Source organism: Streptopelia decaocto (genome assembly GCF_964273445.1).
Source record: "Streptopelia decaocto genome assembly, chromosome: 4".
NCBI classification, from domain to species: Eukaryota; Metazoa; Chordata; class Aves; order Columbiformes; family Columbidae; genus Streptopelia; species Streptopelia decaocto.
In genome coordinates, this window is record NC_138658.1 from 71,993,133 (window position 1) to 72,017,002 (window position 23,870).

Genomic DNA, 23,870 nt, shown 5'->3' on the forward strand with positions numbered 1-23,870 from the left:
AGCCCCAGTTACTCAGTTCAGCAAGTGGGTATTGAGTGTGTTTGATCATCTGTCCTCACTGGTGGTGAGAATGACAGGAACAGTAGGAGAAGGAAGGAGCTTGGTCTTTATGCGAGTTCTCATGGGTGAACCAAAGAAGAAATGTGCAGGGGTAGGAATCCACTAGAACAGCCTAAGTTATGTCTACTTAAACTTTGACTCATGCCTGGATTTCTTTTTTTACAGCTGTACAAATTAACGAATAGACACATTGATCACATCAATGAATTCTTGCTCCTTGAAAGGAGTAAAACAGAAGCTTTGTCTTCCTCAGGTCCTGGAGAAACACTGTTCCTCTACTGCCCAGCTGTGTTTGATTTTTTTAAACAAGACAGAACAGGAGAAAGTGGTTGAAGTCTTGTTTTATTCAGCTGACAAAGTGGCAAATGATTAATGGTAGGTTACAAACATTATTTTGGTTGGATCACAAGCCCGCTTGGTAAGATGGGGAAACAAAAACTTTACACAAATTGTAGAGAAGCTTCCTGAAGTTGGTTGTCCTGATAACTCAAACCCAACACAAATACAACAAGGTGGTGAAGTTAAATACAGTGCAAGGAAACAAGACGGTACCCGTGCTTGGATGTAATGCTTCCCGCCCCTGCCAAGAGCTTGCTTTGCAACCCTCGGGAGATCCAAGGATCTTTCCAGCACAAACGATTGTGGAACTGCCTCCGAAACTGCAACCCTACCTCACTGCACCTGAGTTGTTCCCAACCCCACGGCGCTGGCGTACGCTGTCAGGATATCCACAATTTGTTTCGTTTCCAGGGTCATTCGTGCTTCGGTCAGCCAGTCGTGCGCCACTCGCCTCGACTCTCCTCTTAACTGGTTGACAAATTTAGCTGCCAGCTCCAGATCTCCGTGTTCAATGCAATAGGACGCGTAAGACAGTAATTTAAACGTATCGAGGTCGTCGGCGCTGAGCTCGGCCGGTGGCTTCAGCTGTTGAGGGTGAAACACAAGCAGCGACTGCAGGTAGGACAGGAAATATTGGTACAAGCTGTTTCTGGTTTCATCGATCATAGCCACTCTTTTGGCCAGTTTTTGGACTGTGTAGAAGCGCGCTCTGAGCGCCTCCTCGCTGTACACTCCCCGTGTCAGGGACTCCGGTGGCAGCGCTGCTGTTAAGGCTTCTGTGAAGGCGTTGTCGGAGCAGCTGGCTTTGATGGCCTTCACCGCACTCTCCAGCGGCTCCGTCGGACTATCCCCAGAGGCTGTTTTCATGCAATATTTAAGCGCTTCTACAGAAAGCCAGAGCTGATGGGCCTTTCTGGCTTCCTCTTCCGCTACTGCGTGACCTGCAAAAATAAGGCGAGAAGGGGAGTCTCAGCTGGGGGCGCACGGAGTTTAGACCAGAAGCAGCAAAAGCCTCCCCTCGTCAAAACTGCTTTCAAAAGCAGCCGCCCCCTCAGCACTTGACCTCAAAGTAAATCTGCTCTACAATTTAGGAGCAGATCAAGAGAACAGCTTTGGACTCACGCAGCTGGGATTTGCTGGCAAACCCAGGCCCATGTGCCTGAGCCCTACGTGCCTAAGCCTGGGTTTAGGCACCCAGGTCTGGGCAAGGGGCCTCTGGGAAATCACAACTTCAGTCCTTAAAGAAAAGGGATTTCAGTGCTCACTCTCCACCGCCTGCTCGATTCCTTTCAGCCGGGCGTACGCCGTGTTTATATCCAGCGTGAAGTTGTCGAGCTGTTCCTGAGTAAGGCGTCTGAACTGCATTTCTTGTTCACTGAGCTTCTCCGATAAGTTCTGAAAAAACAAGATACATACATCAGACCAGAAATGGCTGTTTAATTGTTTACCTTATTTTTAATACATGTGTCTGTAAATCTTGTTATTGCAGATACTAAATACAATATACCAGTATTAAGCCTTATTAGGGTGAATTTCACTGTTACGGCACTTAGGACTGTCAAAAATTCCTTGCCTTGCAAAAGCTTTTAAGAGAAGTCTGAATAAAACCTACAATGTTCAGGTATTTTATTTCATCTCTCAAAGAGGAGCAGCCCCCATTTCAGCCTTCTGTTAGATGGCTCAGGACTCGCCTCTTGCTTTGCAAGGGTTTAAACATCCCCCAAATTCCCCTGGGGGCGTTTCTCATGTACCTGCTCAAATTCCTCTTTCAGTTCCTGCTCCTGGATCTTCAGGACGTCCCTCAGGTGGTCGGTGTGGGCAGCAGCCTGGCGCCGGAGCTGGGTCCGCATCTCCCCCTCCATCACCTCTCGCACTTCTTCCACCTACACACACCAGCGGTTGTTATTACGCCTCTATCGTCCAACTGTTTGTCACACAGTGATTCAATTCTGTCATCCATCAGCCAGCACCTCAGGGCACATTTCATCAAAGAGCCCATGTTTCATTTTAAAAAACTCTTACAACTGAGCCTGTTTCTAAAGACTTGAAAAAAGCAGCTTCACAACCCCCAGCACCAGAAACTTGTGGTTACATTCACTGGGCACTTCGTACATTTATCAAAATACTATAGAAAAGATACAGTAATACAACAAACTAATCACTCTGGTGTTTATAAACCAACTTCCAAACAAAATGTACTTCACCTTTTCCTATATGCTGTGATACTGTCTGTGTTGGCCACAGTAATAAAACAGTAATATCCTTTTTAACCTGATCTTGTCTAAAACAGCCACTTGGGAGAGCGCAGGTTAGCACAAGGGAGCACAGTGCAGGTTTATTTAAGAGCACTTGAACAGCTTTTTTGGTTTTATGAGCTTTTTTAGAGGATTCTGTCATTTCTGACCTTTCACTAAATGCACAGATGACAGTTCAGACAACTTTTTCAAAGAGCTCTAAATTAACACCTGTTACTGAATGCTTTGAACTAACAGGCTATAGATGAAATCCTTAGTTTCCCTCATGTCAATACAACTTTCTCAACTAACGGCCAGTGTTTAATCTCATTTTCAGAGGTACGTATGTGAAAAAGGCAGCACTATTTGGCACGAGTGTCTGCCAGCAATACGGTATCGCAAAAGATAAAATCTCCAGTGCCCAAATTCCACCATTTTTAAGTTATATTTGGCTTCACGTCCAACACAGCATTAAAAGCCCGAGTTTTCCTGGTCCTTTTGAAAGAAATAAATCCCAAACCCCTCGCAAAGGGGAACAACACAGAGATACCTCGTGGAGGGGCTGCATAACCTTCAGGTGGCCACACTGGGTCAGGTCAAACGTTTCCTCTGACCCAGGAATCCCAGCACACAGGTACCATCAAAAAGTCATTCCCTCTTTAGCTGGATGATATTACCATTCTAACTTTGCAGAAGTTTCTTTGCCCAACATCTCCTTCCCACCATTAGCCTGGGGGTCACCCCATCTGAACTCTCCCATCGCTCCGAACATCCCGGTTGCTCTCCTGTGTACTTCCCTCTAACTCTCCTGCCTCCTTTTTGAGCCAGAGATTCAACCAGGTCTGTTACCACCACTTTACCTTCTTCTCCTGTTCTGTTTCAATCTCACTTCTGTGACGCTCCAGCGCTTTGGCCACGGCCGCCTCAAATGCCTTTTTATCTTCAAGCTTCTGCTTCTCCAGGGCCGTCTCGATGTGCTGCTGTTCCCTCACTCGCTGCTCCGCCAGCTCCTTGTTTAACTGGTCGATGCGACGATGGGCGTGTGCGATGAGGGAATTTAAGTCGTCCGTCGATAACTGGTCGGCTACAGAAAACATGGGGTGTTAGGGAGGGCTGCAGGGAAATGCCGCTGCGCTGCTCACCCGCCTCCCACTCGAGCACCCCAAGGCTCCTCGTGCTTGACCAACAAGCGTGTTTTACGGACAGTTTCTCAGCACTTCAAGCTCTGGAGCTGTGCTAAAGCTCACCCAGTATCGCTTTCTGAGCCACACCGACAAGCAAGCGCTTTCTATCGCTGTAAGAGAAATTATCTCAGTGTCTCTGAGGCGATTCACAGCTCTTATTTACACTCCTGTATCCACATCACGCTCAATTAGAGGAGACTTCCGACAACTTGGTCCATCTTTTTCTTTACACCTCTACATATTTTCCCCTGTGACAGCAGACAGAGCAGCAGGACACATAAAACCCCGGGGCTGACCGATACCTCCTGCTGGGTACTCACTTACAGAAACCTGATCCTGAGAACACCGAAGTCACCGTGAGACACATCCAGAATTACCCTCTCTCTCCAACAGTCCTCCAGAGCAACAATCACATTTCTTACGCCAATTTGTACCTTGCGGGTTTGGCTACTCCCAAGAGCAGCAGGGGTCACAACTACATCTGTGTCTGCCGAGAAATTTTGCTATTGTTCTGCTGGGAGAGGAGGACACACGCTACGCCTGCAGCGCTTGGTGACCTGAGATGTGGTGACCTGAGAACGGCACAGACTCTGTAAAACGCTGCAGCTCGTTTTGCTCTGGCTGCCGGCGAACTCGGAAAACCCGGGTCTAAATAAAGCAAGTGCAATTCCACAGCCCTTCAGCCGTCCTGCTGGGGAGCGCTGGAGAAAGGGCTGGGCAGGAGGGCTCGGAGCAGCGGGACCCGTGTCCAGCACCACTAAGCTCAGCTCTTCAGCTTAACACTGTTACAAACAGAATGGGGTTTTACTGCACTCCAGCTTCAGTAGGTTTCTTTGATCAGAAGGGAAAAAATAAACAATAATCGACCTCAGAATCAAATTGTTAATATTGCTAGAATCAGTCATTAAGATCAAATTTGGAGAGGCGTGACAAGTTCAAATTAAACTAATCTGGTTTTGGTTTCAAGCAGAGGTTTCAGCGGCATCAGCAGGAGCTGGCGCTTCCAGCACCACTCTGGAGCCAGGACTGTGGGTCTGCGTGGGGACAAACGTCCTCACACGGCATAACTGGAACCAGGAAAGCTTCTGTTTCTCACTGGAACCTCAGCAGCAGGTATCGACCAGCTTAAATTCACAAAGAAAATTTAAACCTGGCTTTCTCAAGCCAGCAATCACACTCAGCTGGGAAGCGCTGCTAGACAAGTAGTTTGTGGTTTAAGCTACACGTGCAAAACGACTGGAAAGGATCCCAAAGTGTTTTAGGAATGCAACACTTCACCCCTTTGTTGATACTGCTGGTAATTTAAAGTGATGTACCAGATGAACATCAAAAAGAACAGAGAAGAGGTGACATTCACAAGAGCAGAACAAGTGACAGGAACTCACCTAAGTCAGTTACCTCTGCAACAGAAAGAGAAGAGGTTGGAAAAGTTAATGCACGTTCACTACAGCAAGTCAGTCATGCAAAAGTGAAATAGAAAACTCAGAGCTTGTTATAGAAATAGAAATATAGAAAATAGAAACAGAAAAAGAAAACTAAGAGCTTGTTATCTACAGTGCCTTAAACATAAGCCAAAGTCTTTAGGAATTTAGGAAGAACAGAATGTCACACATAAGTGTCTCTTTATGTTATAGGCAAGATGTAGCGCAGAACATCCCAACCTCTTAAAATCACCGCTGGAAGCCCACGGGTTGATGTTGAAGTTTAGCCAGAGCAAGGAATGCAAGCTTGAGGTAGAAAAGTGCAACAGGACACAGGAAATTTTAGTCTGACATTTCTAGATTCTTCTAAATCAGAAGCAGCTGGTTGAGAAACAAATTCCCAAGAGGCAGCCAAAGTCACAGGCTCTAACAGGTCAGGCCCACGTGCTTCAGTAGATCACACCACAGGAAACTGAGTGTGCAGAAGCTACCGGGGGATTCCCATCCCTCCGTGAAAGCACAGCGGGCGCAAAGCCCAAGATCCCTTTATCCTGCCCACGGAAAAGCAGCTCATGAGATTTCAGATCTCAGGCAAAGAATTGCATGAAGAAAATATAAGATGCCGATTCGCTGCTTTGGTGCAGCATCCTGTATTGTTTGAGGTAAGTTACCGTGTTGATTTAGTTTAGAAATAACATACACTGGGGTAGGTAAGATATGAACAATTAATTCTTTCAGTGTATCTGTCATTCCAGGGAGTTCTTTATCGCTCTGTAATAAAGGTTTATGATAATCCCTATAATCAGAGAGCCAACCACACAAGTACTTGATTTGATCCAAAGCTGGAGTGACCTGGCTGGCTGCTGGGAACGCCAGGGGAGGGAAGAGATGTTTAAACAACCATGTGATACTTGAACAACATTTTCTGAAACTCCCAATACAGCACAAGCAGTTTCCAGAATTAAGCCTCTTCGTAACACGTGCTTTTAGGTTACTTATTTTCAATGGGAATTAATTTTCACTTCAAACCAACCAAACAATAAATCAGGATGCTGGACGTGCAATTCAGTGGCTGTGGTTACAGGAAAACCACGAACCAAAGTAAGTGATGTGTCACAGGCACCAAGTGACCCTGAAATTGGAGACTTACTGAGCCCCTTCCAGCCGGGCTGCACGTCGGGGGTGATGCTGTCGAGCTCTCGCTGAAACTCTTCTCTGGCTGTAGCCACAAGCTCATGATACTGAGCTACGATCTTGGCCTCGGTTTGTGCTGCCTGAACCTGTAACAAACCAAAAGGACATTGGTTTATTTTTGAAGACAGGCCCTGAGTTAGCGGCAGATAATGGAACCCCCCGGTCCAACCAAATCAAACTCGCTTGGGGGAGAAAAACCCCCACCCTGTGATATCAAGCCTCTCATATAGAATAATTATTTGCTGGAACTACCACTAATCCATTTTGCCTCATCCACAGACTGTAATAGATAGTCTGTAGCCTAGATAGGACCAAAAAGGTATCTTAAATTCAATTAATATCTGAATATCTCTAGCTCTTTTTCTCTGCTTGCAGCTGTCACATAGGCCTAATAACTCATCTTGTGGCAGCTGCCCCTCCTCTCAGTAAGTTCTGATGTTCTCATTATTAGGCTAAATTCACTCAAAACCCTCCTGGTGAATTATCAGCTGTCCTGCCAAGGGAGATAAATTTCATCTTTACAGTTCTTCCCCCGTCTTCTGAGCTGTAAAGTGATTTACGCAGCGAGCCACTAGTACACATTGCTCCTGCTCCTCCCTAACCTCGTGCTAAACTCCTCTTGGCCTTACCCGTCGCGCACAGGAAGGACAGACGCCAATCAAGCTGCCCAGAGACTCTTTCAGGACAGAGTTCAAGTTCTCACAAAGATCTTGGCATGTCTGATTACTGGTAGCATAATCAGCTCAAAGACTGAGTCTAACTAAAAAGGCACAGAATTTACACTTTAAAAATATTTAACCTGCCACAAAGAGCTTAGAAACAGGAGGTCTGCGCAGGCTGCCGGGTTCTCCTTACTCTAAGGGCAACTATTTGTACAAATACTATACAAACACTCCGTGGAAGTGTCACCTTTTTCACGACATTGTCCAAGTCAACTATCAAATGATGAAGATTTTCTTCTGCAGTGACAATGTGAGATTTGGCTCCCGTGATCTGAGACTTCTTGGCATTCTCGATTACGCCTTTCATCTTCTCTAACTCTTCTCTGAAAAGAGAAGAAGCTGCTGATTATAACTCACAATAGGTCTTGCGACATTACCCCAAATAAATATTTACTTTATGCCATCTGCATTTATAGGAAGAACTACTGGATAACTCTACAGGTGCTTCCCATCTTCCACTTCTATGGCTAAGGTGCTTGAAATCTAAAGATGTCAGTGTGTCTATTCCATGTAAAATGAGAATTATTTACAGTACGATTAGTACTCAAGGCTTAGCTGGAAGGGGAAGATGAAAGAAAGGAGTTAGTATTAGTAAATCTAAGTTAGTGTCAGAAGGCAGAATTTCCATCACGCAACAGAGTATCCAGGAAACATTTTTAATACAGGTGGTTTACACTTGCAGAGAGTTTTGGACATGGTGACTGGTGGAGATAAGTGAGGATGGGAGAAAATTTACAGAGCTCTGTAAAGACAGATTTATAATTTCTTTGTAATTGAGAAAGAACTGATCTCCCCGAGCATAATTGGAAATCAAAAAAAAGCGAACAAGCATTCGTTTTCCAAATCCATTCAAACCAATGGAGGTTTCTAATGACCTCATTGGAATAAGGAGCAAGTTTTAAAATAAATAAGGGCAAAGGCATCCAATAGAGCAGTAGAGAATGAAAGCTGGCGCATCTGGGGTTTGCATTACCTTTGGTTTACTCTTTGAAACCTCAGTTACACCTCCGAACCATTTTCAGTCAGCACAGCAACTTCATAGGTAATAGAAGTTTATAACTTAAATGGCAACCATGCGATTTCGAGGAGGCTGCTGCCCCCTCAGCCCCAGCAGCATCAAAGGTTTCCAAATTTACTTCTGTCCTCATTAACAAGGGCATCTCGGAGATATTTGTCTGTCATCTTATTGTTGCTGCTCTAACCCCTATGCAGTGAGTCTGCACAGCAGACTCGATGCACATCCACGCGGCTCCTGCGGAACCTTGGGCCATGAGCAGTGCTCCTTTTCAGAATTCAGGTTTTTCTTAGATGTGCTTAGTAAGAATCCAACCTTAAAAGCAACTGTGCTGACAGAACTGCCAAACGATGCTGTAAGGTTTTTCATTACAAGTAAAAGAAGTTGCTGATGTTACCGACTTAATACACAGAGACTGTATCCATGGTGTCCTTACAACAGGTTTAATATTGACAATATTATCCAAAAGTAATACTAAAAATGGATTCTTTTTAACTCTTGCTTAAACTTACCAATGCTATATATAAATACTACAGAGATAAACAAGTTCTTAAAAACAGGATTGTTTCAGACTCTTCGGTACAGCACCTAAGGCACTTAAGATGTACACGCCACAAATTAAAATATCCATTAGTATCTGTGACTTCTTTTGATGTGGCACAAACACTTCAGTTTCATGTGAACACAGGCGACTGCACGCGTTCTAGAAACTCCTGCGTGTCTGCCAGCCCTCGCGTGGGCGATATTAATCCAATAAACGCTCAAAACAAGCAGCTCACTTGGCTTTCAGAAGGGCATCGGCGGCTTCATCCACCGCTCTCCTCCGATCCTTCAGCGCCTCCTCCACTGTGCGCCACTGGGATGACTTTTTCTCCCCAGCAGTCTAAGAAACACAGGTGCCTAATTAGGGTCATCACAATCAGGAAATACTAATAAAACAAAGCCTGTAAAGACTAAGAAGTTGCTACATTCACTTCACTCAAACTGAGCAATATTTTTGTGTTTTACCAACAGCGCAGCTGGAAGCTTTATGAATTATTTTACTCTTCCAATATTTTGGTTTTGTTTGGTTCTTAATCTTAATGGCAACAGCCATTTGTCCACACAGAAGAGCTTGAGGATCACTGTATGGTGCCACAAAATTTGGAAGGAAATCTCTACATGTATTTAAGTAGCACTTTAAGTATTAAGCTTACAAGCAATTTTAAAGTACCGTAATACTTTAAAGTTGCTTAATTTTAAATAAGCTTATTACTTAAGCTTAAGATCCCAAGTGTTTGTTTAGTTGCCCATATGACCCTGTTCGTTTGATTAACCACTAGATTATATTCTCTGCTCCAGAACTGAATAGGAAGCAGCGGTTCCACACAAACTCCAGTATTAACACACTAGAAGCACAAGCTGGTATTGCTTGTGCATACCTTGCTCATTTCCAGACACAAAATGAACAATCCAGCCAGAAGATTTTGCCAAAGGGAATGGTGCAAAGAAATTATAGGGTGGGCAGTATGATACCGTAACTAGATCTAGGTAAAAAATGGGCTTGGGAATTGAAATACAATGTGAAGACTGTCAATGTATTAACTTCCTGCAAAACAGAAATAAAGGAGTTGGGGAAAAAAGAACAAAATTCAAAAGCAAACCCACTGTGTTATTCAACTACACAACATTTCACAAGGGGAAAGATTAGTTGTGATAAAAGTAAAGCCACTGCAAGAAGACCTTCCAGCTTTAATTGTGAAATGAAAAGTTTTGCTGAACACAGTAATTTTTTTAAAAGTCCCTATTTGTCCAGTTTACCTCAGAATTGTCCATGGCCTCCTTGAGTATTTGCGAATGGGCGTTCACTGCTTGCACAGCAGATTCCTGGGCAGTGATTGCCTGAAGGGTCACACGAGTCGCTGTGCTCAGGGCTGCTTCTAGAGTTGCTGCAAGGGCTGGAAAAGAAAATGAATTAACCGAATTAAACTAGAAAGAGCCTTAGAGTTAGTAAAATGACACGTTATAGCCTCTGCATCTCCTGATGTTATTTTTTATGACCCAGAAGAGTTGGTTGGTTTGGGAGCGACGCTGCAGCCAACAGAAGAAGAAAAGTCAGCACAACACGCTCCTGTTGAGTCTGCACTCACAGCAGTAAAGCGACTCGGTGAAGCCCTTTGCTGCATTTCTGCAGGGGGATGCAGTTAAACCAACAGGTATTTTCCATCTTCATTTGTTACAATGGTTATTAAGAGGAAACAAGGAAATTTTCCTATTTACCACAAGAAAGATAAATTCCAAATGCAGAGTTATCCATCCTAGCCTAGAAGGTGGTGGACTCAACCACCTACTCCTGTTGGTACAGAAGCACAAACGAGCTATTAATTATTCAAGCAGGAACCAAACCAGAATGGTTAATCAGAGTGAGCAATGTCTGCTTTTCTGGAGTCAGGCATTTATTTTTAAGTTACCACCTTTCCAGGAAATATTCTTCTGGATTTTTTCAGTGTAACATTTCAACTTCTTCACTTGCACAAAAGTCATTGTACGAAGCAAACGGCTAATGCCAAACCTCTCGCTTCTGTTCATGTTGCTCTTCCACACCACACAAAGCTCGGGGCAGAAGCAGCAGCAGAGCACAACCAGCCTGCTCTGAGCCCATTAAGTTCAGGCTTGTATATCCTTCTCATCCCTCCTGTGCCACAACAGCCGAGGGCTCGGGCTTTGGCTGAGGACCAAGGTGCTCAGAGGAAAGTCTGTGTGTGGTTGGCACATCTGCCAAGATCTCATTTGAAATGCACAGCAGTGGGAAAGGTCAGATCAGAAGCAGCTGCACCAGCGCCACTTACACCATCAGCCCTTGCCATGCACAAAGAGAATCATTTCAGTTAGAAGAGACCCTCAGGATCATCAAGTCCAACCATAACCTACCTCTGGCACTCAACCGTGTCCCTAAGAACCTCATCTACAGGTCTTTTAAACCCCTCCAGGGACGGTGACTCAGCCACTTCCATGGGCAGCCTGTTCCAATGCCTCACAACCCTTTCTGTTAAATGTTTTCTCATGTCCACTCTAAACTTCACCTGGTGCAACTTGAGGCCATTTCCTCTTGTCCCATCACTTGTCACTCAGGAGAAGAGTGAGGGGGGAGGCAAAGCTCATTTTTTTGGCAAGACACACAAGGATTATGTGAGTTTTGGGACACAGGAAAAGCCAGACCACCTCTCAGTAATGCAGCTGGATTAACAGACTCAAGTTAGAACCCAAGCAAGGAATTGTCATAGTTCCCAACCCAGAACCTACAGGCAACTCTTCACAGTTGTCTTGACACACCATCCCCAAACCACCACCCAACATGTTGAGGCAGCATCTCTGCAGCCAAGGAGCTGGGGATCGCCAAAGATGGCAACCCAAGCACAAGTCAACAGCACGTTGCCACAGATCAAGTGAAGGAACGGTTTCCCTCTGATCGGCATCTACAAGATGACATCTGGAATATGGCATCTCTTTTTGAGAGCCTCAAGGTAAGAAAGATCAAAAAAAAAAACAGGGAGTGAATGCTGGAGAAGCACGAAGATGGTTGTGGGGATGGGAGCACGTGACAGAGGTGAGAGGCTGAGGGGTCTGGGCTTGTTCTGACCTAAAGAAGAAAAGCCAAAGGGATGTTCAGGTAACACCTTCCACAGCTCAAAGAGTGTTAGAGACTGATCCAGGCTTCTCAGAGGTACCCAGAACAAGGGCAAGAGGCAGCAGATCCAAGTGCCAAGAGAAATTAATAGGATGTATCGAGTTCTCCACCATAAGATGCAATGGGTAGACTACAGACCTTCGGCATCCATTCCAGTCCCAAATTTTCCATCATTCTCCGACTATCAGTTATTTCTTAGTGGGTTGAAAAAGCTTCAACACCAGTTATTGTGCCAACACAACACAAAGACAACAGCAAAGAGACGTGTAGGCAACTTACAACTCGAAAGCCAATACAGTCCAACAATTCTTCTGCCATGTATAGGAAACCATCAATCTGGACTTACCTGATATCTTCTCCTGCTCCTCTTTGTCTTGCTGGGCAAGGCGGGCTGCAACCTCTTCTGGTGACCGTTCTTTTATAGCCTGGGAACCTTCGTGTTCTTTACCTATTCAGTAAAAAGAGTTAAAATGTTGTAGCAGAAAGTCCAAATTAATACAGAGATTACTTGTAGGGAAGTAACTCTCTTTTCAAAACTGATTTTTATAGTTGATAGTACTTTATAAGACCTAACTTCTGTATGAAGCCATGCTGAAACTGCCTCCAGTTTTTTTTATACCCATAACAACCAGTCTCAAACCTTCTTAAAATTAAAAACAGTAGCATGGATACCTCACATGCATCTGTAGACTTTATGTTGTGTAGTAACAAAAATATACAAAATTCAGAAGTGAAAGGCAAAGCAAGAACTGGAAAACACTTATGGAGCCAAGTTAAAATTTTAAGTGAATGTCTGTTCTTATTTTTTTGCGGTTCTCTTTTAGCATGCTTGGAAAGTCCAGCCAAAGAAAGATTAGGGAGGGAGCTGCAGTGAATCCCAATTATACTCTATTCCATACCCTAAGGCTGCTTAAAACGCCTGTAAGAGTGACCATTGACCGCAGAAATTCTCTCAAGACCAACAGCAAGTCTGCATTTGAACTGAGATCTCTCAGCTCTCATACTCATGCTGCAACAAAACCCATCAGGTTACCTTTTAATAAAGCTGATGCTAACTCAGAATAACATATTTACTTACTGCTGGCATTCTTTTTATGAAATGTGTGCCTACATAAAGAAATGAATAGAATCTCATCTGAAAGAAACTAACATAAAGAAGTGTTTCTTGTTGAGTTAAACAATAAATGCAGTTTCTTCACTTGGCCCCGGGCAAGGTTTTTAAGAACAGCAACCAGAAAGCTGCAAAGAGCAGAGGCAAACCGGACTGTGCAAGTTCCAGTCCAGCCCCAAGTCAGGCTTTCCTCTTGTGCTCACCCTGCACCTGCCCCAGGCATCAATCTCAGCTTCTTCCTATGTTAAAAACCTATTTACAGACAATGGAAGTTTTCTTCTGCAAAAGGCACAAAGAATCACGCCTTTAAAAACTGACAAATACCAACACAGAAGTAAGAATTTATGCACTCAAAGCTACAGGATTTTGTTTTAATTCATCGTGTTCATATGATCTTTTTCACCTTCTCCAGTCTGTATCCCTGGCGCTGGCACCGACACAGCTACACCTGTTGCAGAGATGATCTGTGCTGCAGCCTTGCCCGCTGGTAAGTACAGTTATAGAACAAAACCAGTTAGTATATATGAACTATAATGTAAGAACAGGGATAAAAGACTTAACTATTTTCCTCTGTAGAAACATATTATTTGGACATGGAAATTATTATCTCCAGAAAAATATAGTTTCCTGGACAAACACATATACACACAGCTATGAGAGAGAAATGTAAAAAGATGTCACAACCACTCCTCTCTAAACCAGTTCCATTTGATCTGGCTTTACAGTAGGCCAGTAATTATCCAAAACTAAGCTTCTTGCGCTTGCACAAAGAAGAGGTAAATGGCTTCGGAGTGCAGTACCTAACGTGCTCTTCCTGCTGAGTCTCATATCTCAATTGCGCAGGATAATCATTGTTTGTGTCAGATGTCAAATATTCTAGAAGGTAAATTAGTTTCCAAAAATAATAGCCAAAAAAAAATAGCTAAAGCTATTTTAGACAAATTTTCTCACGACTGAAAATAAAATGACATTAATTCTAAGAAATTATAACATTCTCATCCTCAACCACTCCACAGGACTATTTTAATCTACCGTAGGATGTACGATGTCAGAGGTCACTAAGCCTTTTACTTCTCTCTGCGTGACATTCTGTAAAGTTACCTTCTTTATCCTCTGAAGGAGGAACAGCTTCTGTTTTGCTCATCTGGGATTTGGTAACGGGCTGTTTAGACTCCTTCATTACTTCTGCTACAGATGAGATCTTCAGCGGACCTTGCTGTATCTTCAAAAAATAAGAAATAGCATCAGTTTTCCAAACAGCCTGTGTCTCACTGATTCCATTGTAACAGAAAAGAACATTTTCACAACCAGATGACTGTATCATAAATCTAAACTTCAAGGTACACATGAAAACAGCAGCAAGGCCACATAATCTCTTACCTTGATTTTTAATTTAGAAGGTATCTTTACAATTTTCACCTCTCCAAAATATTTCACCTCTCACTACAAATATTTATTAAGGTATGTATAAAAAGCAAATAATTTCATGCCTCAAAAATTCCAAACACTTCTGAGTGTTTTGACAGATAACAGATAACACAGAAACTATAAAACCCACAAGTACATAAAGGTCTGAAACAATTCCAGAAAGCAGATTTCAATTATTTCCCCTTGGACATTATTTAGTCCATATCTTAATTTCATTCAGTTGACACTTTTTATTTCAAACCTCTTGAGGATTTATTGTCAAACCAAGTTAGGCCATCGGTCTTCTCTACCCAGCTTCAGTTTTTTGGGTAACTGCTCCAAAAACTGGCTCTCTCAATGGTAATTTTTTGTTCAGCAACACTTAGGGGAGTCACCCCTCCCATCCAGTTTCTAGGCAACTCCTTTTCAAGTTGTAGTTCAAAAAATATATAATTGTTTTAAAGACATGTGAATGCATAAATATATGTTTTTTAAAAAAAAAGAACAAACATGATTTTCTTACAGATATCACTGCGCAGAAGATGCTACAGGCATGGTGAGGGGTTGACAGGCATGGAAGAATCAGTTACGTGGTTTCCCTTTGAAAGGATTCAGATGCTGGTGTTTGGGGCAGACAAACACCTACTCGAGTGCAGAGTATTGTGAGGTTTTCTGTTATCAATCCTTTCATATCCATCATGCAAAGCCACAAGAGTTAGAGCCATGACTGGGCAGGAGATAATTTAACTTTGCTGTCTGACTGGTCTGTTTTGCAAAATTCACTAGTGCCTGGGAGGCAGTAAGAACTTAGATGGTCACAAGTCAAGTGAAGCGAAAACCAGAAGAGAGACAGTCTTGGTTAACTGATATTCTCCCATTCATTAAGAAAAGCTTGCTTAAACTCCAAATAAAAATATTTTGGGTTTCTTGAAGGTCAAATGGCTCCTGAAAGCTCAGGACAACCACGGCCATAGCAGCTTTTCAGCATTCTTGGATAACTGGGAAGCGTTTGCTTTCAGATGCAGGAAGAGAGGAACTTCCAGATTCCATTTCCAGAGCTGTGCTGAAGGCTGTATCAGGTTTTCCGTTCTGCAGGGTTGTGCCGTTAAGATTTCAATGTCTGAGGATTATGCATTCAAATCTTCATTCATTCAAAAACATTCTTGGTCCTCTTCAAAATAGCTTCATCTTAGACTAACCGTTTCCTAATCCTGCTACATCACTAATTACGCTCTGGTGAAATAGTTAAATTCTACCATGTCACCTCTCTCCCAAGTTTATTTCCGACTATAAGCAGAGCAGCTATTTAGTTAGGATCCTAGTAGATGATTTTACTGTAAATAAGTTTTACAACTCACAGACCACAATCACAAGGTGATAATGGGAAATGTAAATGAACACTGTTACGCAGCACCAAGTAGTACCTCTGTTCATAATTCTTAAACATTCTTAATTTAAGAATTCTCTAAAATTCTTGAATTCTTAGCACACAGCAAAATTAATCAGAATTTGGAAACTAAGAGCAGATGAAGGGAAGGGAAGGGAAGGGAAGGGAAGGGAAGGGAAGGGAAGGGAAGGGAAGGGAAGGGAAGGGAAGGGAAGGGAAGGGAAGGGAAGGGAAGGGAAGGGAAGGGAAGGGAAGGGAAGGGAAGGGAAGGGAAGGGAAGGGAAGGGAAGGGAAGGGAAGGGAAGGGAAGGGAAGGGAAGGGAAGGGAAGGGAAGGGAAGGGAAGGGAAGGGAAGGGAAGGGAAGGGAAGGGAAGGGAAGGGAAGGGAAGGGGAGTTGAATGGGAAGCACTTACTGGTTTCTTTGGCATCGGTGTGCTATAAGGTGCAGGACCAAGTGCCATCTCAAAGAGTTTATCCGAGTAGGGCACGGCCTTCTCCACGCTTTCCCGGAATTGCGGATCATAGCTGGCATACAGGACGGTTCCACCTACTCCTCCCCCCACAAACAGGACACTTGCACCAATGATTTTGCCTACAGAAATGCTAAGGAGGAAAGAAGAGTGAAAATTATATAAATTGTATTATGTGACAAACATCTAAGGGTTTGCGAGGCTTTATACAGCTGGGGAGAACCACTGTGTTCCAGAAGCTTCCCAACAAACCCAGCACCCACTTTAAATCACTTTCAGCACCAGTGAAGCTCTGGTGCCGTACTGGTTCATGAGTGACCCAAAGATAAAATGGCAACACACAACCTTCCTTCTAAATACTGACCATCTTGCTTAGCTTCCTTTAAATCTGACTGAATAAAGCATGGAACATACAAAGCCATGAGAATAAGAGTTACTCAACAACAAAAATAATCCCACCATTACTGATTCGCTCTCATGTGGAACCAAGGAGCAGATTCCCTCTCGCTCAACCAACAGAAGAACCAATTCCACCCTCCAACAGCTCCTACGTACCCAGGCTCTCCCGAGGGGGTGGCATATCCCCGGCACAGTCGTAAGGGACGGAGTGACGCTCTCCCACACCGGCTGTTCTGCAAGGGGAGGAGAAGGCGAGAGTTAAGCAGTGAGCACATGGAAACATCTCTTCATCTCAGCAGCACAGGACGGGTTTGCTCCATCGCCACGTCTTGCACACCCGACAAAAAGAAGCATCCGGCACTAGCGCTGCAGCACTGAACTCTGTTTTTCCTAAACAAAGAAGAGTTTTCTCACATGCAGCTTGCAGGTTAAGGACATTTTAAGAAATAATTAATTAAGCATTTTGAAAAATTATTTTAATAAAAACCCCAAACCAGCTTATTTCTGCATTTATTTTGCCTATTTCTGGTCCCTATCTCCCGGCCGGGCAGGATAACTGGGTTAGTTCAGAGCCTCTTCAACAATCTCGTGCACTAGAGCAGCCCAGCTGGGAGCAGCGCAAAAGACAACAACAGCTGTTTAAACACTTAAAACTTCTCATTTCTGACAACATACAAGCAGTTCTCCTTGAGCTTCCAGCCCAAGACACATAGGATTATAATATAAATTAAATTACTACAAGAAGAGTGATATTTCATTATATCCTACTTAACAAAAACCACATTACCCAAGATTGTTATCATCTTTATATTCTAGCTGAAAATTAAGATTTACAAGAAAGACAGGTTGAGCAACTCCAGCCCACAGAATCCAAAACTCTGTCCCTCTCAGGTATTTTTTTCTCCCACACATAAATTGCTAACAGAGGAATACAGGACACACGAGAAATCAGAGTGCAAGGCACAAAAGGATCTTTTCCCAGAGCTGAGATATTTTGGGCAACTACTATTTTTTCTGTAAAGAAGAAAAAAGAAAATTGGAAGATGCTTCATCACAGCATAATCCCCAAAAGACAAGTTTTCTATTTCCTTTGGCATATGGCAATAAGTAACAAGCATAAATCCTGTAGTTTAGGTCCCATCTTTGTCCAACAGCGTAAAGAGGAAAGGCAGGAACACCGAATTCTTATTCTTTCCAGAACAGCAGCCAAAATATTTAATTAGTAACAGGAGCACGTGTGCAGCAACAGGAAACGTGCTCTTCTTACCCCCGAGACCTTTGCGAGCTCTCACTGTGCTCCGTGGTTGATTTTCTGGTTCATGATGGACAGAACAAGAGACAAAATAATAAATACAGAATCATCAAATAGTTTGGGTTGGAAGGGACCTTCAAAGCTCATCCAGTGCCACCCCTGCCATGAGCTGGGACATCTTTACCCAGATCAGGTTGCTCAGAGCCCTGTCCAGCCTGGCCTGGGATGTATATTCTGTGATGTTTTTGACTATTAGACTTTATTGCCCCAGAAGCATATGCTGAGGCTTCACTGGACTTTCAAGGGAAACTTCACTAATAAAAGCCTCTTCAATAATTTCATAATTGACTGCTGGACACACTTCTGTGCCTTGACAAGACGCTATTACACCACAAAGCACAGGACCAGCAAAATATTTGAGCATTATGCGTACAGCTCAACCCAATAAAATGAGGGAGGGAAAAAATAAAGTTACTTTGTGTTGAGATCAGCTCAGTTTCAGTCCCTTTCAACACTCTGGGTGTATGTTATTTTGCCTAACGCTCCCCTGGAAATAAGCCCTCACCCCCAAGGCCCTCACCTGGGTTTATGGAGGTTGTTCCACCCCACGCCACAGCAAGAGGGAGCTTACAGCAACTGACTCGCCCGTGCTCAGGCTGGACTTGCCTTCGAGGCGATGCTGGTGGCTGCCACAACTGTAACCTCGGTACCTGGGCTGGTACTTTCCTTTTCTTATCGGCTACAGACCCTCCTCACGCCTACCGATGGCAAATAATACTGTACACAAACAGTTTTCCCACCTTCGGTAAACATATCTGCTCTGGCACTTGGAAACAGGCAGCTGGTGGGTTCTGAAAGAAAACTTCTTCTTATTGTTCAGCATTTGTGCTTTGTACATCAGGAGGGGTTTTTTGTGGGATTTTTGGTTTTGGTCTAGATGCTCTGTGGATCAGATTATCTGTTGCAGGGGGTCCACAGGAGGTCACCAAGATGATCTGAGGCTGGAACAGCTCTGCTGGGGGGACAGGCTGAGAGAATTGGGGTGTTCAGCCTGGAGAAGAGAAGGCTCCGGGGAGATCTTACTGTGGCCTTTTTGTACTTAAAATAGGCCAATAAAAAGATGAGGACAGACTTTTTAGCAGGGCCTGTTGCGAAAGGGCAAGGGGTGATGGTTTTAACCTAAAAGAGGGGAGATTCAGGAATAAATTTTTGCCCCTGAGGGTGGTGAAACATTGGCCCAGGTTGTCCAGAGATGTGGTGGATGCCCCATCCCTGGAGACATCCCAGGCCAGGCTGGACGGGGCTCTGAGCAACCTGATCTGGTGAAGATGTCCCTGCTCATGGCAGGGGTGGCACTGAATGAGCTTTGAAGGTCTCTTCCAACCCAAACTGTTCTATGATTCTATGATCTTTCGAGGTCCCATCCAAGGTGGCTGCTCTAGGATTAGCCAAATCCTTGTTTTTGTTCATCAAGATGAGAGTAACCCAAACACGGGCACTCAGTCTACACTGTCAGACTCACACTAGTGCACACGCAGCAACAAGAGCAATGACTAAAACCAAAACAAATCCCCACCAACTCGTTCCTTCAAGGTGCTGCAACAAACAGACACTCTCACTGTTGGCCCGGGGAACAACAACCACAAATCTTTAGGTATTAATGTCTTATGAATCACAGAAGCCCAAGTCTGATTTTCCTCCTTCACATCCAAATACACTACTACGTCCAAAAATCACTGATTCCTTAAAAATATTTTTTTTTTTTTTAAGAAGCATTGCTCTCTTTCGTCTGTCATAATAATCTTGCTTGTATTTGCTGTATCACTGTAACTTTGGAAACCTACAGGTAGTTTCTAATCTCCCCTTTGCATAACTTCCAGGAGCTGATCATTGTTTTAGACCCCTGTTATTTACAATAATGCCTCAAAGGATTCGGAAGAAATAGATCACACAGATGTCACTACACCCTGTAAAAGGCAGAAATAAACCACTTGCTGTCCTGCAGAGGAGAAGACAAAGAAACCCTTGGGGTAAAGCATCACAGATCACTGTGGTCAGGGCAGAGCAGCTGTTGCTGTTCCTACCTCCTCCTCCCGCAGTTCCATGTGCTATTTGTTTCACCTAACTTCTTAAATCCTTATTATTTTACATTCATTATCTACTATTATACACTTTGCAGGGCACATCATGCCTTCGCTCTGGTTAATATTAAGAGCCCAAATACAGTGTTTGATGTTCTCCATAAGAGCGGGCAAAGAGCTCAGGTAGAACACAGCATGGCAGAACAACATTAAAAAAAATAAACTCTGCCTTGCAGGCATATAATTCATGGGTGACTTCAAACAACCAGACCCAGGACACGCCATCCTAGGCGTTCACGCTGCCCTAGCTCATCCTCTCCTCATCACCAGGCATTTTGACCCAGAATTTGCACAGAACGAAGCTTGCGAGACATGTCCGGCTTTCTGCAAATTGGGATGTGTGTATTTAAACAGAAAGAGCAAAGCAGAAGCATCAGGGGAAGCTCATCTTCATTATGATGGAGGTTAGGTGTAACGAGGATATCTGAGCACAGAACACTAATTTGCCATAATTCAAGGCTTCTGCCAAATATTGTAACTTTTTATTAAAAGCCCTGTTTCTTTTCAAAGAAAACTACAGAAATACTCCAAATAAGGGAAGCTGGTTTTCTGCAGTGCTGCACATGTAGCTGAAAACATTCATGAAATCGCTGTGATGAAGACCCACTTTTCCCACAGGCACAACTTCATTTTACTCGTTAATAAACTCGCTGATCGCCCATGCGCAGAGTTCACAGTAAGAGGGAAGGTTAAAACTTCTCCAGGCTTCTCCCAGTCTCCACCATGAGCTCTCTGCTGGGATTTTCCACACTTAGACCTTCACGCTGCTCCAGCTTTGGGGAGCAGCAGTTCCTTTGCTGTCCCCAAACCCGGCCACACTTTGGCTCTCTCAGCCCACTCACACAACCCAGTACCATCATGGACCTGTCACCCCACGGGCCTGACCAGCTCCAGCTCTGCTGAGACAACCAGATTCTTTTCAACCTGTAAAGGAGCATCTTAACATCAAAAAAATAGAAGCAGACTTGCCTCACTGCCAGCTTCTGTACATCATATAGGTAAAAAGGGTTTATTTCCATTCTTAAAAAATAAACTGTTGAAATTTGCCACTCCTAATATTAAAAAAACAAACACACGCATATATTTTTTGGCTCTATCAAAGCAAAACAATCAGATTTTACTAGCTGAACAGCAAGGTAACAGTGAGGTGCTGTCACTCACTCTTTGATAATGCCACGGTCAGGTCTTTAGCAAACGGAGCAGGGCGAGAGAAACTCCTAAACAAGACATGAGACACACAGAGTCTCATGTCAAAAAAGAAGGACTAAAGTGCAGACAGCGTAGTAAAGAGAAGAAAACAGAAGATGGATAATAAGATGTGAAAATCACGTCATTGTGGCTGCCTGGGCGTCACTGCAGCCGGAGCAGAGAATAAACCAACACTGCTGCTCCGGCAGGAACGGGTGTGTTGAACGTGTTCCCTGAGCAGAAAGGACACTTTCCCAAGGCAGCATGGCCAGATGGGACATCCTGGTGTCACCACCTTGGTGTCCCTTACAGGTCTGGCAGCATTCAAGTTTTAGTTGCTGAAAGTCCATGGGACCAGCAACTGTTTTCATATATATATATATACACCACAGTACAAGACAAAGCTTCCCTGTAATGTGAATAAAAGAAGCAAAATGCAAAAAAAACTGTTTCACTACAAACACACTTTTGCTGTCCTCTGTTGTACTTGGTCTCATTAGGAAATGAAGAAAAATAAAAAAATAAGTTATTTTTTGAAGGAAGGAAACAACCAGGAAAGGTACAGAAAACAACCTCGAGTGCTGTGGCACCTCTGTGTTTGGACAGTTCTTGCACCAAATGTTTATAGACTGCAGGCACATTTCCGAGCTGCAAAGCACGAAGTGGCCCTTCCAGCGCTGCGCAGCCATTCCACCCACGTTCTTTTCAAGACTGAATACACACACAGAGCCCAGAGTGATAAACATCTGTGAACGCCTGGGGTTTGTCTTCTCAGCTCCAACCTTCCTGTAAAGCCAGAGCCCTATTTCCATGGGCATCAGATGACTTGGCTTGGAGAATCCTCCAGCCTTATTAAGCAGCAAAGACCAGCTGCTGTGGTGGAAAAGGTTGGTGGTGATGGAATCAGATGTTGTTACTGTTAAGCAGACACCTCAGCTGGGCCCTTCAGTTCCAGAAGGACAGGGAACTGCTTGAGAGAGTCCAGCGCAGGGCAATGAAGATGATGAAGAGCATGAGGAGAGGCTGAGGGAGCTGGGTCTCTTTAGATCGGAGGAGACTGAGGCATGACCTCATTAATGTTTATAAATATGTAAAGGGTGAGTGTCAGGAGGATGGAGCCAGGCTCTTCTCAGTGACAACCAATGATAGGATAAGGGGCAGTGGGTATAAACAGGAGGTTCCATTTAAATTTGAGAAGAAACTTCTTCTCAGTGAGGGTGACAGAGCCTGGAACAGGCTGCCCAGGGGGGTTGTGGAGTCTCCTTCTCTGCAGACATTCAAACCCGCCTGGACACCTTCCTGTGTAACCTCATCTGGGTGTTCCTGCTCCATGGAGGGATTGGACTGGATGAGCTTTCGAGGTCCCTTCCAATCCCTGGCATTCTGTGACCTGATCTACAAACTCGGGCCTCAGTAGAGGAGCCACCCTCACCTGTAAACCCTTGTAGCTTCTTAAAGTTGTCTGACTGCTTTACACAGGCTCTGCGGTGTATCATCACCCTCGTCTCTGCTGCTGAGGAAGGGCAAAGGTCTTTTGTACATTCTCTCCTCCTGTGCCTGGCTCTGAGGACAGAGGGATCCCTGTGACAGGCACTGGGTGCCACAGGCCCCGCACACCTGGTGGGTGACACTGCTCGTCACCGTGGGCACCGAGCCCCCTTGTCCAGAACGGCACGGCCGGGGGCAGAGCGGAGGGACCGGGGCGGTGAGGGACCGGGGGAGGCCGCGGCGGGTAAGACAAGGTCACGTCCTTCCCGCCGGTGAGCAGGCCCGCCCTCCCCGCCGCCGAGGAGCCGGCCGACCGTGTGGCACCGCCGGGCCCTGCCGCGCCTCGGGGCTGCGGCCGCCGCTCCCCGGCGCTGCCCCACGGCCGGGACGGGCGGGAGAGGCGGCAGCGGGCCCGGTACGGCAATGGCGCCGGGGAGACTACAGCCCCCAGCATGCACCGCGGCGCGCCCCGCCCGCTCCCGCCGGGGCCGCCACACCCGGCGAGACCCGACAAGGACTACAAGCCCCGGCGTGCCTTGCGGGCCACGCGCCCCTCCGCTCCGCGCGGGGCTGGCGCGCTGCACGCCGGGACTCGTAGTACACGCGGCCCACTGGCGGACAGCCCCCGCCCGCCCGAGCGACCCGTTGGCGCTCGCGGCCGCCCCTCAACAGCGCAGCAGCCAATCGCGGCCCGCGCGTGCAAAGTCATTCAGAAAAGCCGGAGCCGCGATTAGAGGACGCGCCGCGCGCCGCAGCCCCTGCCCGGCCCCGCTGGCCCCGCTCGCCCCGCCAGCAGGCCCGGCCCGGCCCGGCCTCACCGGCCAGAGAACAGGCGACAGTGGGGACGGCCCGCGGGGTCTCCCCCCGGGGCTGCGCGCCGCCCTGCTCACCTGCACGGCCACAGCGAGCCCCGCTCGGTGACACGCCCGCAGCATGGCCTCGGACCGGCGGCCGGGCGGGCTGCAGGAAGGCGCCGTGCGCGGTAACTCCCAACGCCGCCCGTCTCCGCCCCCTCCCGGCGCGAGTAAAGCACAACGCGCATGCGCGCGGCCGCCAGCGCTTCCGTTACGCAGAGTGATGGGCGGCGCGTCCAATCAGAGGACGGGGAGCGGGGCGTATGCAAATGTCACATCCCGGCGTGTGTCCCTGACAGGAGGCGGCCCCGGTGGCACATGCGCCCGGACCGGTCC

General features: G+C 45.5%; 1 protein-coding gene across 4 annotated transcripts; it reads right to left on the reverse strand.

The window, feature by feature from the left end:
- Positions 1-384: 384 nt before the first annotated feature.
- Positions 385-23,728, reverse strand: IMMT (inner membrane mitochondrial protein). Of its 4 annotated transcripts, XM_082051059.1 has the most exons (15): positions 23,571-23,728; positions 16,768-16,844; positions 16,156-16,345; positions 14,049-14,169; positions 13,351-13,431; positions 12,183-12,284; positions 9,970-10,106; positions 8,949-9,052; positions 7,342-7,477; positions 6,389-6,518; positions 5,203-5,217; positions 3,494-3,717; positions 2,151-2,282; positions 1,665-1,794; positions 385-1,340 (listed from the first exon to the last, which is right to left on the reverse strand). In XM_082051059.1, exons 1-15 carry the CDS (start codon positions 23,613-23,615, stop codon positions 733-735), a joined length of 2,232 nt encoding a protein of 743 aa, XP_081907185.1. In that variant the 5' UTR covers positions 23,616-23,728; the 3' UTR covers positions 385-732. The 4 variants fall into 4 exon arrangements, with proteins under 4 accessions (XP_081907185.1, XP_081907187.1, XP_081907186.1 ...); XM_082051061.1 differs by lacking the exon at positions 13,351-13,431; XM_082051060.1 differs by lacking the exon at positions 5,203-5,217.
- Positions 23,729-23,870: the final 142 nt, after the last annotated feature.